This window comes from Pteronotus mesoamericanus, unplaced genomic scaffold, assembly GCF_021234165.1.
Source record: "Pteronotus mesoamericanus isolate MK-2021 breed Mesoamerican mustached bat unplaced genomic scaffold, CSHL_Meso_final contig_220, whole genome shotgun sequence".
Classification (NCBI taxonomy): domain Eukaryota; kingdom Metazoa; phylum Chordata; class Mammalia; order Chiroptera; family Mormoopidae; genus Pteronotus; species Pteronotus mesoamericanus.
The window spans coordinates 539550-553701 of NW_026555091.1; the positions used below are offsets into that span (position 1 = coordinate 539550).

General features: G+C 58.7%; 1 protein-coding gene across 2 annotated transcripts in view; it reads left to right on the plus strand.

The window, feature by feature from the left end:
- Positions 1-6837, plus strand: part of ADCYAP1R1 (ADCYAP receptor type I) — a 48731-nt gene extending 41894 nt beyond the window's left edge. For both annotated transcript variants that reach the window (XM_054571259.1, XM_054571260.1), the window contains 3 exons: positions 2606-2735; positions 4074-4115; positions 5634-6837. In XM_054571259.1, coding sequence (XP_054427234.1) covers positions 2606-2735; positions 4074-4115; positions 5634-5822 — 361 coding nt within the window. In that variant the 3' untranslated portion in view covers positions 5823-6837. The remainder of the gene's footprint in view (positions 1-2605; positions 2736-4073; positions 4116-5633) is intronic.
- Positions 6838-14152: the final 7315 nt, after the last annotated feature.

The window sequence follows — 14152 nt, forward strand, 5'->3', positions numbered from 1 at the left end:
ACAGATGTGAACACTGAAGCGTAGAGAGGTGAAGTGGCTCCCTGCAGGTCATATAACTGGCGGGTGAGGCTTGAGCCCAGGGAGCCCCGTCGCCTGGCCCCAGGCTGTCATGGGGAGCAGCCGCCCCATTCGGACATCCCTTTAAGAGGGGAGCCCTCTGTTATTGGGCAGATAGGACTGTTGGAAGCTTTCCTCGGTATTTTCTAGGACTTTCTGCCATGCATGCCTCCTCAGGGCAAGGACTACAGACGCCAAGGCCCTGTGGCCCTGTGAGATCATGCAAGGATTCTGTGACTGTCCTCAAAGAGGCGTCCTGAGGCTCACACCACGTCTCCATTTCCAGGCCTCTGGTCAGCTCTGAACTATGTAGGCCTCAGGACTCTGGGCCCTGGTCACTTTGTCACCTACCTCTACTTTCCCAGCTGCCAGAGGGGTCACTAGGATGCCCTAGGTCCCTAATAGAAGTCCCAGACCGTTCCAGGCTGCCTCAGGGCTGCCGGGGAAGGAAGGTGTTGTCCCAGGACTGTGTGCTGGGACGTCCCAGTACCTGTGGGCGCCCCTGCGGAGGGCTGGGAAGGGCCGGAGCCCATGCCTGGGAGGTCGCTGTTTCTCACACACCAATCCCGTCCCATCCACTGCCACCACAAAAGCTGGTGAGGTTTGGCCTTTTGGGGCCCAGGACACTTTCCAAACAGCAGGGACAAGCCCCTGGAAATGGGCCCAGGTGTGGGAGGAGAAGCGGGAGGGAGGAGGGTAGGGACCACAGGCCTGTCGCACGGCCACCTTCCCCGCCAAGCCCCGTCTGTTTCACTGCTCTTGTAAAGTAGCCCCTTTAAGTAGGGTCCCAGAGGGGCCCCTGGGTGAACACGTGCCTGCAGTTCCCAGCCCCTTGCCTCTTCTTTTCAAATGTTCATTCTTTAGCCAACACCCCCATTGTCTTCTGGTGTCAGGCTCTGGGTGGCTGGAGATGAGCAGGACCCGAGTGCCCAGGTCGCTTTCAGCTGTAAGGACGCGGAGGCTTTCGCTCTGGGCCCGGGCGGCCCTTTTAGCCCTCCCTGGAGAGGCGCTTCCTGAGTGGGAGCGCTCTGCCTGGCTCGCGCTGGCCCCGGAAGATGGAGGAGATAAGCGAGGTGCCAGGCCAGCCTCCAAGGAGCCGCGGTCTGAGGGGGAGCAGACAACAGAAAGGACAGGCCCCCCCAGCCCCCACTCAGATCCTGTCAGCACCAGCCCTGGGCTGGGTCTCGTAGGGCAGGCTGCCTGTGAGCAGCAGGAGAGTGGGTGGGCTTCCTCCTCCCAGGGAGGCGCCCTGGCCCACAGGAAGGTCTTCCCAGGTGACTCCTCCCTCTTCTTCTTGTCTCCTACCCTCCTTCTCTCTCTTCCCCTCCCCCCTCCCTTCTTCCTTCCTTCTGGGAGGCTGAGGGCCTCACTCTGGCTCCATGGATTTGCTTCTGAGATTGGGCTCCAACAGAAAAGCTGGGATGGGGATGAGGGAGGGGCACAGGGTATAACCACCCCAGATCAAGTGGCCAGCTGTCCACCCAGTGGACTGAGGGCTGCAGGAAGATGGGGAGGCTGAACCTCCCCCCACCCCTCCTGCGACTCTGGAGGTGTAGGGGGCAGACTGCACCGCCCAGGCAGGCCTCCTCTTGGAGGAGGTTCAGAGGCAGTCAATACACTGGGGTGGGTAGAGATGGGGCCCCATGCCTGGGGAGCCCCCTCTTCACAGAGCAGGACCCACAAGTGCATGTGCTACATACGCCTGATGTCTTCTGTGACTCCTGGGCCCCTCCCATCGGAACAGAGCCCCTCCCTCTGGGCCAAGGAGCCGGGGGCAGGCTGGGGACCCGCAGGAGAGCTGGCTTCGAGGGCAGGAGGCCCCTTCGGCCCTTTCTTTCCTGCGCACCCCAGCCCTGTGCAGATGGCTTTCTTTCTCTTTGTCTCCATTTCCTGGGTGGCAGGTTCCGCCTGCTGGGATGGGAATCGTTCATGCCCACAGCCACTAAGTCCCTCCTGGGACCCCGCCCGAGTCTCTTCCCCTGCGGTCCACTCACCGTGCCCCCACCCCACCTACCTGCTGTCAGCATCGCCCTGTCGCTCTCCAGGAGTGTCCCTGGCCGGCCTCGGACTCAGAAACGTGGCTGTATCTGTGTGGCTCCTCAGGGCGACCCGTCCCAGGCCCGCGGAGCGCCTTGGGAGCAGGAGAGTGTTGGCCTTGCTCAGGACCTATCACGTTGTCTCTCGAGCCTTCTGACTCCCCTGCTTGCAGTTTGCCACGACCTTACTTTTCCACGGCAGGCGGGGGGGTGTCTGTCAATCACACACTTAATGTGCATGCCTAGCGGGTCTACAGGATGTTGACATGGCCTAGAGGGGCAGGGGCCCTGTAGACGGGGGGATGTCCCCCAGGAACCTCCTGGGGAGCTCTGGAGCCTGACTGTATCAGCCACCATCTCCCCTGCACCTCCCTGTACATGGGGAGAACCCTGAGGATGGGGCTCCAGCTCTGGGGGAGAGGAAAGGGCTGGGACTGGGGTTCTTTGGCTTCCATGGCTCCGGCCCAAGCGCAGGTGGCCCCCGGAGCAGATATCTTGCTCTCTCCTGACAGACGGCTGGCCCGGTCCACGCTGCTGCTCATCCCGCTGTTTGGGATCCACTACACAGTGTTCGCCTTCTCCCCGGAGAATGTCAGCAAGAGGGAGAGACTGGTGTTTGAGCTGGGGCTGGGCTCCTTCCAGGTACGTGGTGGGGGCAGGACCCAGAGAGATCCAAGGCCATGGCCCTAATCTGCTGGTGGTTCTAGAAACTTCTTTAACCTAAGCTGGGCCTCCGTGTTTCCGAGAGTACTCAACCAGAGGGGAGCTGGAAGAGCCCTTTCTGCCACCTACATGCCAGGCTTCCATGAGCAGACACACTGCTGCCTTCCTGTCACTGTGTCGGGGTGTCCTGAGCCAGGCCTCTCTTGGGGATCTAGATGGTGGCCCCCATCCCTCACCAGCAGCTCTGGGTGAGGGCAGAATGCCCTCTAGGGGCCTCTGTGCCCGTGTCCTGGACCTGGATGTAGATTGTGTCCCCCATGAGTGCTGGAGGTCTGTTTTGCCCACACCAGGGCCCCCTGCCCAGGAGCTGGCCACAGAGTCCTGAGTGATCGCAACTGGTGGGCGGGCATGCGGACATATAAATAAATGACCCACAGAGGGAGAAAGGTGGACGCAGGACTCTGACTGAGTGTAGATGGGCTGTAAACAAGGGAGCGAAGGAGAGTTGGTGTAACAATCCATAGTGAGAAAACAAGCAAATGGGAGCATGAGTGGGCCGTGCAGGCAGGGCTGGACCCCCGGGGTGCCCCCAGGAGACAGCAGCTGTCCCCGGCCCAGCCATTTAAGCATGTGCTTGACCTTGATGATCAGGAAGTTCCTCTCTGTATCACTTGAGTCTCTTCCCTCCCCCAGTTTTAATTCTTAGCCTGGCCAGGCTGCGAGTCATAAAGGCAAAGCCCCAGCCTGGGACTCAGAGCCTGGGTTCCTGCTCAGCACAAGAAATCTGAGTGCAAAGAACATGCGTGAAGATCGTAGTAGGGTAGCTGAATGCCTACCCTGTGTCACGCACTTACTCACCTGGTGTGGGGTGTACTGTGTGCACAAGAGTGCCTGGCCTTGGGGAGGGTGGGGACAACATGGGTGTGGGTGGTCCTGGAGGGGTGTGCCCTCAGGAGGCCCGTGGGCAGGTTGGGGAGCCCAGAGAACATTCTAGGGCATTCAGGGAGGCCTCTTGTAGGAAGAGGGATAGTGCTGGCCTCTGGGAATGGGAAGGGTTTGGCCAAGAAAATGTGCGCTCCCAAGCCAGGCATGTCAGCGGGAGGGGACCCTCATGAGCCCCTTGGCTCCATGGCTGTGGCCATCTTGGTGGCACAGCACATGTCCCATCTCGCCCCAGGTTCCTGGGCAGCCAGTGCCCCCCGACCCAAGCGATTGTGTTTTTATGCTTCCTCACTCTTCACTTCTGCCACCTCCCCCACACGCTGTGTGCAAGGCGCCCTGCCCGCACGCTCAGGTGTTTTTGCTCTCTCTCCCCAGGGCTTTGTGGTGGCCGTTCTCTACTGCTTTCTGAACGGGGAGGTAAGCCCCTGGCCCTGTGGCTTCTATGCAGTGGAGCGGGGGTCCTGGGGAGCAGATAGGGGTGCGGCCTGCTGGCCACACGGGGTTTATAATCCAGGCCAGAGCTCTGCCAGACTCCCAGGCCCGGCAGGCAGGGGGTCACACAGTGCCAGGGTCTCCTGACAGCTTCCGCCCTGTGCCAGAACCGCTCTCACTGTGTCTGCTCTTCGCCAATGTCCAGCCTCTGGAGCAGAGCCTTCCTCACTGTGCCCTCCCCTGCCCTGACAAAGGCATCAGCTGTGGAGCACAGACCCACCTGGGAGGGCTCCCCCTGTGGAGGAGCCTTAGTAACGAAGACATAAAAGAGAGGCAGAGGAAGGCCTGGGAAACGGGGCCTGTGGCTCAGCAGGCTGTGACAGCAGAGCCGCTGAGCGGGGCACCGCCCAAAGTTCAGTGCTGCTCTTAGCAGGCAGCCTGCCTGCAAAACCTGTCCCCTATAGAGAGGGGACCAAGGTGGGGCTTGGGGGGGACCCGGGAAGAGAGGCCTGGAACCTCCTAGTAATGCTCCATTTCCACTGGTGTGCTCTCGATCTAACCTGTTAGGGAGCTGCATTTGAGCAGAGCTCAGAACCAAGGTGCTGAGGGGGCTGGGTGGGTGGGAGGGCTTTGGGCCACAGACAGGAAGGAGTTGTGGCACTGGAGCTGGGGTCGTGGCTTTGGGACCTTGGCACTGTCACGTCTAAGAAATAAGAAGGTTGGGCTCAGGGATCGCTAAAATACCTTACAGAAGGGTCCCATAAGGCTGGATAAGGAGAGGCAGGTGGAATCAGGCAGTGGGAATAGGGGGCTTGACCAGGGCCTGCTGGGCATGTGGGAGCTGGAACCAGAGAGGCGCGTGCTGCACCCATTTCCGGTTGTTCAGGCCGTGCACCGCACGCAGGTGCAGGACTGAGGGGTAAGCGGAGGCTGAGACGGGGTGTGCCCTGCACACAGCGGTTAAGAGCTGGGCGGGGGGGGGTGCGGTGTCCGCCAGAGGGGCGCATTATTTAGTGGCTCTCAATCTCGACTACGTGCTGGAATCCCTGGGAAGCCTTAAAACACATACGGGCCTGCCCCAGGGCTCCTGACGTGCCTCTGGCGGAGCTGGTCTGAGCCTCAGCCTTTTCAAAGCTCTCCAGGAGAGTCTCATGTGCAGTGCCCCCTGATGGTCAGCAAGGGCCGCGCTCCTTGTCTGCCCCCGGGGCCAGCTCTTAAAACCTTCCCTGGAGCCCCCTATGGGCCAGTCCCCGACTGTGGACACGAGAGACCAGGCTCCGAGGCCCATGGGCCCCGGGAAGCCATCCGCGGGCCTGGCTCAGACGGCGTTGTGGGCAAGGCGCTGCGGTCAGCTCCTCAGAGGTGTTTCCTTCCCAGTGGGGACCCGGGGCACCACTGGAGGTGGCAGTGCCACTCTGACGAGCCCAGGGCGGGAGACAGGTGGGTGGGGTCGGACAGCATGCCCCCGCCCCTGGAGGTGACCGCCCGTATTGCTCCCTGCAGGTGCAGGCGGAGATCAAGCGGAAGTGGCGGAGCTGGAAGGTGAACCGCTACTTCGCCGTGGACTTCAAGCACCGGCATCCGTCCCTGGCCAGCAGCGGGGTGAACGGGGGCACCCAGCTCTCTATCCTGAGCAAGAGCAGCTCCCAGATCCGCATGTCCGGCCTCCCGGCCGACAACCTGGCCACCTGAGCCCCCTCCGCCCTTCTCGCCTCCACACACAGGCTGGGGCTGCAGGTGGGCGCCGACCACGCATGTTGTGCCTCTTTTCTCCCTTCGGGCAGGCCCTGGGCTGGAAGCTGGGCTCCCCGAGGGGGGAGAAGGATGCAGACGCAGATGGGTACTCCCCCATTCCCGTTTGGGCGCTGGCCCCACCCACCACGGACGCCTGGGCCCTGACCCCAACCATGTAAATACTCCTTAAATCTGGAAAAGTTGTCCCATCCTGATTCCTTTGTCCAGTGCCCCTTCTCACCTCCAGCAGGTCCCGGCTCCACCTGCCCCGTCTCTACCAGCCTCAGAGTTCACCTGACCCTGTTGGGAGGCTGCAGACCTTGCTCTGGGGATATGGGTGGTGCCTGCCCGACAGCCTCTCGAAGTGTCTGACTCTCCATGTGGACTCCTTGAGTCTGTCTGCCACTCCGGGGCCTTTCCCGGGCCTGGCCCAGCTCCCGAGGCCAGCCAGAGGCAGTGTGGGTGGTCCTCCAGGGCAGGCCAGCCGCGAAGGCCTCTCCCGCTCAGCCAGCACCGAGGTGCCCGGGTGCCCGGCTCCTGGGCATCGGGGCAGTGGGGCAGCCTCAGGGCCCTTCCAGGCTGAGGCTGCAGTTTGGGTGTGGGGTTAAAGGTCAGGGAAAGTTCTGGTGCTTTTCATTCGGCCCAAGGACATTGCTGAGGGCTGGAAATGTGGATATGATCGGGAAGGACATGCAGTTTAGCAGGCGCTATGGAAGACCTTCACCATCTCCACTGTTGTCCCCTCAGCTCATGGCAGGGGACAGGGTTCATCTGGTAGCCACTCTTGCCCCTCCTGCCCCGCCTCCTAGGCATCCGCTGTAGGTGAGAGGTGGATCTCAGAGAAGCTGCTCCCCAGCCACACCGACCCCACAGAATCCCTGAGCCTCCCCACCTCCACTTCCCCTTAAGTCAAAGCCATGACTGGGATGAACAAGACACCTTCCAGCAATGTCAGTGAATCCTGAAGCACCTTACACCTCCATGGGCCAAGTCCAGGGCCCAGGGCTCCTCCCCACCCCATCCCTACCCCCACCCCCCATCCATGGACGATGAGGAGCCCCAGCCGCCAGCTCCTTGGGCTTGAACCCAGCTGCTGAAGCCTGCCTGGGACCTCTGCAAAGGCCGCGCTCTGTGCACTCTTGGAATCGCCACGGTTCCAGGAGGCGGAGAAAAGTGCTGGAGTGCCATGCCCCACGGGCAGGGCCCGCTTCGTGCCCTGTCAGCCTTTGGTGTTCCTGTTCAAGTGTGTCTGTGCGCTTGTTCCGTGATCATGTTGAGGGAGCAAATGTTGCCTTGCCTGGTTTTAGGAAGAGAGAGCGGGCAGGGGGGCTGGCGGGGCTGCCCGTTTCCAGAGAGGTCCCCGGGGCAGCTGCAAGAGGGCTTCGCCGCGTGGTCTGCAGAGCCGTGGACCCGGCGCCTGTGGCAAGGCCAGAGGAGGAAGCGGGCTGCCTGCTGTGGGGCTGCCTGCGACCGAGGCTGGCCAGGGCTGCTGCCCTTCCACTGGGCTCCAGACCTCGTGACACCAGTGCGTTTACTCGAGTGGGTGTCCACTGGTCGGTCACCTTGTGCTTTAGGCCCTGCTATGGGGCCTGGGCTGCTTGGCAGGGGCCACAGGCTGGATTCAGAGATGTAGGATCTGCCCGTCAGGCTCCGACCATTAGACTGCAGACAGAGCACTCCCTGTCTGGGCCTTGGTTTCCCCATTTGTGAGACGAGAGGACTTCGAATGCTTCTGCAGGCTCTGCGCTTCAGCAAGTCTCCAGTTCAAATCTAAGGCAGGGAAAAGGGTGTGCGTTATTAGGTGCAGCACCCAAGGTTTTGATGTGTATGTTTGTGTGTGTATATGGGGGGGTGCTGTTTATTCTTAGAAATGGAACATCTGTCTCTTTCATTTGGACAGCACAGCAGGAGCCGGTGGGCCGGTGGGAAAGGTCAGGCCAGGGACAAACTGGACAGGTGCCTCGCGCATGATGTGCAGACCCTCCTGGCCAGGGCAGGGTGCCGTGACTAGGTGGTCACTGCCAGGCCCCGGGAGCAGTCCCCGAGCATGGGCCTCATTTCCTCATCCTCGCCTCCATCAGCAGCTCGGCTGCCCTGTGGAAGAAGCGGCTTTGACTTTAAACAGAGACCATCACAAGCAGCAGAAACAAAAACCACTGAACTCCATGTGCTGCCGCCTGAGCCCCAGGCCTGGGTCCTCGCAGAGGTTCCGGGTTCCTGTTGGTTTGCCAGCTTGTTTTTCTCTGAGAACCAGCTCTTGCCAGTCTTGTGAGAAGGTGTACCGCTGTATTCCGAATGTCGCAGGAGGTTAGGCCTTCGGAGTCACCGGCAGCGGGAGGACAGCACGAAGTCTGGGGGAAACCCTTCCCACTCTGATCCTTTGCTCTCAAATCTGTAAAATGGGCAGTGAGACGGATGACTTGCGCAGCCCGGTGCCCCTCGGGGTTCTCCATCTAAACGCCAGTCATCTGCTGGGAACGGGCCCTGGGCAAGATGTGGCCTTTGCCTGGTCATGAAAGGATCAGAAATCACATGGAGTGAGCAGAGGCTGAGGGCCGGGGCGTGGGTAGCTGCGAGGAGTAGAGGCCCTGACCACACGTCTCTGGAAGGTCATGACCAGAAAGGGGGTTGCACTCCTTTCCTGCACCCCTCCAGGGCCGAGTGCACCCAGGGGAGGCTGAATTCTCTTTGGGGCAGGGAAGTCTTTCATCCTCTGCCATGAGCGCCCCAGCATGGCAGTGTCAAGAAAGTCCCCAGCCCTGGGGGAGATGGAACTCCAAGTCAGGGAGGCTGAGGCTGCCAGGGATCCCGGGAGGGGCCAGAGGGTGAGGCTTGGGCGGTTCCGTGGCTCTGGTGGTCCCCTGTACTGCGGGCTTCATGGCTGTCCCCGTGCCTGGGGCCAGGCCACACTCTCTGTGACCCTCCTTGACCCATCCGGGGGCCTGCAGCAATTCCTGCTCCAGCCCCTCCTCTCCCCACGCTGGCCTCTCTGGGGGCGAAGACCAGGGCTCTGGAGCCAGGCCCCAGGCTTGGCCTACACCTGCGTCCAGCATCGCCCACCAACAGCGTTGACCCTGCTTCTTCTAACTCTTTCCCTTCCCGGAAGGAAAGCCAGGAGAGGCTTTCTTTGTTATTCTGGGAGTACCCTTGAGCCCCTCAAGGCCACTCCAAAGTGAAAGCAATGAGTGCTTTGTCACCACAAATTCCTACTTGAGCCTCGTGACCGTGGAAACCCCCGGGGGGCCCCTGAGCAGGGACCGGAGGACCTGGGTTTCTCCCAGTTCTGTGACGGGCCTGCTGTTTGGCCTTGACTCGTTCCCCATGTGTCTTTGGGGAGACTCAAAGTACTAGAGCCTTGGAGATCTGCAGGTCAAACAGCCCCACTGGGCCAGTGAAGGGGGGACTGGTGGGCCCAGCCCGGTGCCTGCTCCCATGCCGGGACGCAGTTCGCTTGACAGACGTGAGTGAGGAAGTGGGCCCACTGGCATGTGCCCAGCCCTGCACACGCGCGAGAGCTTCTGTTCAGAACACGCTCAGCCTCGCACAGGAGAGGGGCTTTGGGTACAGAAGTTGTTAGCGCTCCAGAGAACAGGAGGGGCGACAGAGTCACCGTGATACGGGGAGACCTGCCTGCTGCCCTGGGCTTCAGCGCTCGCCCTGTGCGCCAGGGCGGAGCCTCTCTGTGCCTCTGCTCCCTGATCTGGCTCACGGGAGGACATGGCTTGCGTTCTGTCCCAGGGGACAGGGATGGGGTTGAAGTGAGATGACCTGTGTGTGAACAGGCTTTGGCAACCACACAGGTGTGGGCTGGTCACTGGGGAGGAGACCCCGGCAGGGTACCCTGTGCCGTTTGTCAGCTGCCTGGAGCCCTCCTGAGGTAGGCTTTGTCCCATGCACAAACACCACCAGCACTGGGGGTCAGGGGGAGGCCAGGCCTCTGAAGGACGCAGAATTCCAGGTCTGTCTCCGTCCACTGACTCAGCTCATTCTTGCGGTTAGGAGGAGGAGGAGGAGGCTTCTGTGTGGGTAATGCCAGCATCCCCCTGCCATCTCCATGGAAACCCTTTAAAGATTTGGGACATCCCTTGAGTGGGCCAAGGGCCCATTCCTCCTTTCCTTGAACTTGAGTCCTGGGATGTGTCTGTGCTTAGCCATGTGTGTCCAGTCTTGTGTCCGTCTTCCGTAGCCCTGCTTCTGTGAGAGCTGGAGTGGGACCAGCCCTGGCATTCCAGCCGCGGCCCCGGGGTCCCTCGTGGGAGCCGGGTCAGCTGGGGTTTCCTCTCCCACAGTCAAGGCCAGCCGCACAAACCCCCTCCCCCCGCTGCCGCCGTTAATGCTGTGTGCACAACCTTATCCGGGACTTTAAGGATGTCAAACTGCTGTAGATGACCCAATAAATGTCTTATCATTTTTCCTGGTGGCTGTCACTTGGCAGAAGTGGAGGGCAGGGAGGAGAGGAGGTGGAAGGGGCAGAAATCTGATGTCCGGGGCCCTGTGGCCCTTTAGATTCCAAAGGAGACGTCTGGGAATAGGCCTGAATGAGCTGAGAGTGAACTTGGAAAAGGAAAGTCCTGGCCTCTAAGGGATCTCTGAGGATCATGCAATGTGAGTGGGGTCAAGGTCACTTGAATATTTGTGGTTCCTAGAAATGGAAGCAGCTCACTCATAGTCTTTGTTGTCTCACGGGCTCTGTATCGTTTAATGAGAGCGGCCCCCAGACATCCCCAGAGTGTGCCTACAGCGAGCCTTTGTTGCAGGTTGCCACAGGCGCATCGCCGGCTGCCACGGCCCCATCCCCTAGCGCTTGGGTATCCAGAGCCGTCGGCCCCTGCCAGACTAGATAACCAGTTCCAGGTAACCGCCATTTTCTTGAGGCTCTATTGATTGTCACAATTCCCATGCCTGTCTTCCTGTCAGTCTAAACTTTCAGTCACTAGACACAGAAGAGAATTTGTCACTGATAAATCAGACAAGGAGTGTAGGGAAGAGATACGGGGCAGCTCAGAGAACTCTGGTGAGTCCAGAGAAGGCCGGAGAGGTGTCAGAAGCCACGTCCTGCCACGGAGCTGACGACGAGGCTGTTGACTACGGATGGCCCAGCGATGTTTCTTGTGTGCCCGGGACCCAGACTGACATTTCGGAAAGCAGGTAGCTTTGCGCCATTCTCACCAGCCAGTCAGACTCCCCACACAAGCCTCTTTCAAGTTACTCCCTTCTGAATCGAAGTCTCACGTGAGTCCGCTGGGGGCTGTGCGCTCTTGCAAGGGCCGCTGGGTGTTTGACTACGCTGGATTCTGCCTTGGGGAGGCGGGGCTCCCATGTCTGGAAATGCTCTCCACTTAGCAATTGTGTTGCACTGCACTGGAGTAATAGATGTCCAGCATGGTAGGCCTGAGCAAGTACAGAGCAAGCTCCCTCCGGTGACCGGGTGGGCTGCTCTGCAGCAGTTAAGCCCGTGGGAAGATGGCACAGCAGCCCTGCAACCAAACGCGCCCTCGTGTCTCGTGGGGGTGCTCCCCGCGGTGAGGCCGGCTGGTTCTGCTCCATGCACGGGCTCAGGGGAAAGTGAGAGAAGGCAAAAACAAAAAAACAAACAAACAAACAAAAAGAAAAAAAACCTCTTTCAAGTCCAGTTGTTTTCTTTTTCAAGAAGCCTCACATGTGCTCATTGGCCAACAGGTAATCAGGTGGCCACACGTCGCAGCCGCGCTGATAGCAGTGAAAGGGGAGAATGGATTCTGGCCGGCAAGCAGTGCTTGTGCCATAGCCTCAAACCCCCAGACCTTTAGGGGTTTAGCTGGTGGTCCCTGGGCTTGTCACACCTGTGAAGAACCAGAGGCTGCGTGACCCCTGGGCTGTGCCATGCCACCACATCGGGAACAAACCAGGGGCCGCAGACTCCAACTTGAACCATAGCATCACCCTGGAGAGTCCTCAGTCAGAGCCGAGGGGACCGCTTATCCCACCCCTGGGGAGCCACCCTGGGGTTGTGTGCGGGGGTGTGTTCGCATCCCTTCCGGTTTCTTCTGTCCCTGCTTTCTCATGAGTGCATCTCCCCAGTGTCTCTGCTCCCTCATGGCTTCTACATTATTTAATATCTTTTTAATTTGGAGGATTATCAGAGTAATGATGTAATTCACATTTTATTTATTTATTTTTTTTGGTCTTGTAATTACTGTCAGTTGCCCTCAAGTGAACTCAATTTAGATGCTCGTCTTCCAACTTTGTTAGACTGCCCCCTGGTGGGTGCCTGTTGCAGCGTTCTTCTGGTCTGAACACGGAGCTGGCTAACCTTGGCCCCCACCACACCCCACTACCCCGCTGTCCTGGAGGCAGAGGTTGTGATTCGACGTGTGGAGGGACAAGGGGGCAGGTGTCTGCCATCAGCAGCAGACACCTGCAGCAGCTGGACCTTCTAACTCTCAGGACGAGTTTTGTAAAGGCTAATGTGAAGATAATTTTTTTTCTTGGTCTCTGAAATAGTTAACTAAATGTCTATAAAGGAGAGGCTTAGGGGTGTCAATCTTATCAGGAGGAGAATGGCAGCAAGAAGGCATGTGCTTTCCATTTATTTATTCAACAGATACTTGCTGAGCACCTGTTTATGAACTGCTTCCTGAGGGCCCGCCCTGTGCTGGGAGTTGCTGCCACAGGCAAGCGTCAGAGATAAGGGCCCTGCCCTCAGAGCTCACATTCTAAGGAAAGGAGGGAAGGACTGAGGTGGTTTCAGGCAGAGGGGAGCGCTGTGAAGGACATAAAGCAGTTGATGAATAGAGTACCGGGAGTGGGGTGGGTTAGTTGGGACAGGGCAGCCAGGGAAGCTCCATCCCAGATGCAGGCATTTAAGCATCTGAAGGTTCCACACCCCCAAGCCTCACTGGCCCATCCTCTGGGGATGCCTGCAAATGCCTCAAGGAAGAGCATTCCACGCAGAGGTCCCAGCGAGAATAAATTCATTGTGGTATGAGATAAATGAATGTGTTCAAGGCAGGGCAGGCCACTTCGCTACAGCTGCCATGACACATTGCCATCAGCTGGATGGGTTAGCGCTGCAGAAATCCCTTCTCTCCCAGCTCTGGAGGCCGAAGGTGGAAAAGGAAGGCATCAGCGGGGCAATGCTCTCCAGAGGCCTTTGGGTCGTAGGGAGGGGGGACCTGTTTCGTGCCCTTCTCTTGGCTTCTAGTGTTGCTGGCAATTCTTGGCATTCCTTGGCTTGTAGGTGCACCGCTCCAGTCTTCTCCTCAGTCACCATGTGATGTTCTCCCACTACGTCTGCCTGTGCCCCTCTGTTTTCTACTCTTCTTATGAGGACACCACTCATATTGGATTTAGGACCCACCCTAACCCACTATGACCTCATATTAATTAATTGGATCTACAAAGAGCTTATTTCCAAATGAGATCACATCGACATGTACCTGGAGTTACCATATTTTGCCCTGTATAATGCATACTTGCTTTGCCCACATTTTTGAAAGAAAAATAAGGATACATATTATACATGGGTCTAATGATTACATACTGTGGGTGTAATATTCCTGTTACATAATGCACACAAAACATGGGTATGCATTATACACAGCAAAATACGGTAGGATCTAGGTGTGTCTTTGGGGGTACAGAAACATTCCAATGCATGACAAAGGGCAATTAAGTTTGAAGGTTCACTGGCTGAGCTGACATACTGCTTTGACTTAGATCATTCGTAAGAGGTGGGGTTGGTGATGGATTTGTGGTGCAAAAGAGGATGACAGCCTCCTGTCACCCATGGTCGCCTCTCAGCACCGCCACTGTGTTTCAGTGAAATGCACATATCAGCCCTGACCCTCCCTGGCCCTGGTGTGGCCCTTGCATCTCTCATGTTTCTCATAGGAACTGACTCCTTAGATTCCACTTCTTGCTAGATCGCAACCCCCACAGCAGCCCCCACAGCTGTCAGGGGCCCAGCCTCCACTGGTGAACCTGGAAGAAACTCATTTGCAGGGGCGGGACACTGACCTTCTCTCGCAGTCCAAACAACCCCAGCTTCCAAAGAATCTGAGCGCCCATCCCAAAGCAGAAACAAGCAAACTAAAATGAGATCCCAACAGTCAGCCGCACATCCTCATGGGTGCCAGGAGACTGGTATAAAACCATCATTTACATCAATTCTGACTCACGTCCATGGGGATGTGGACTGCACTCCATCCTCCACCGACGCAGTGTGAAGGGGCTTCGTTCTGGTCCCCAGGGCTCCCTCTTGGCCCACCCCCCAGTCATTCTCTCTTTCCCTTCCCCCTCCTTGCCCA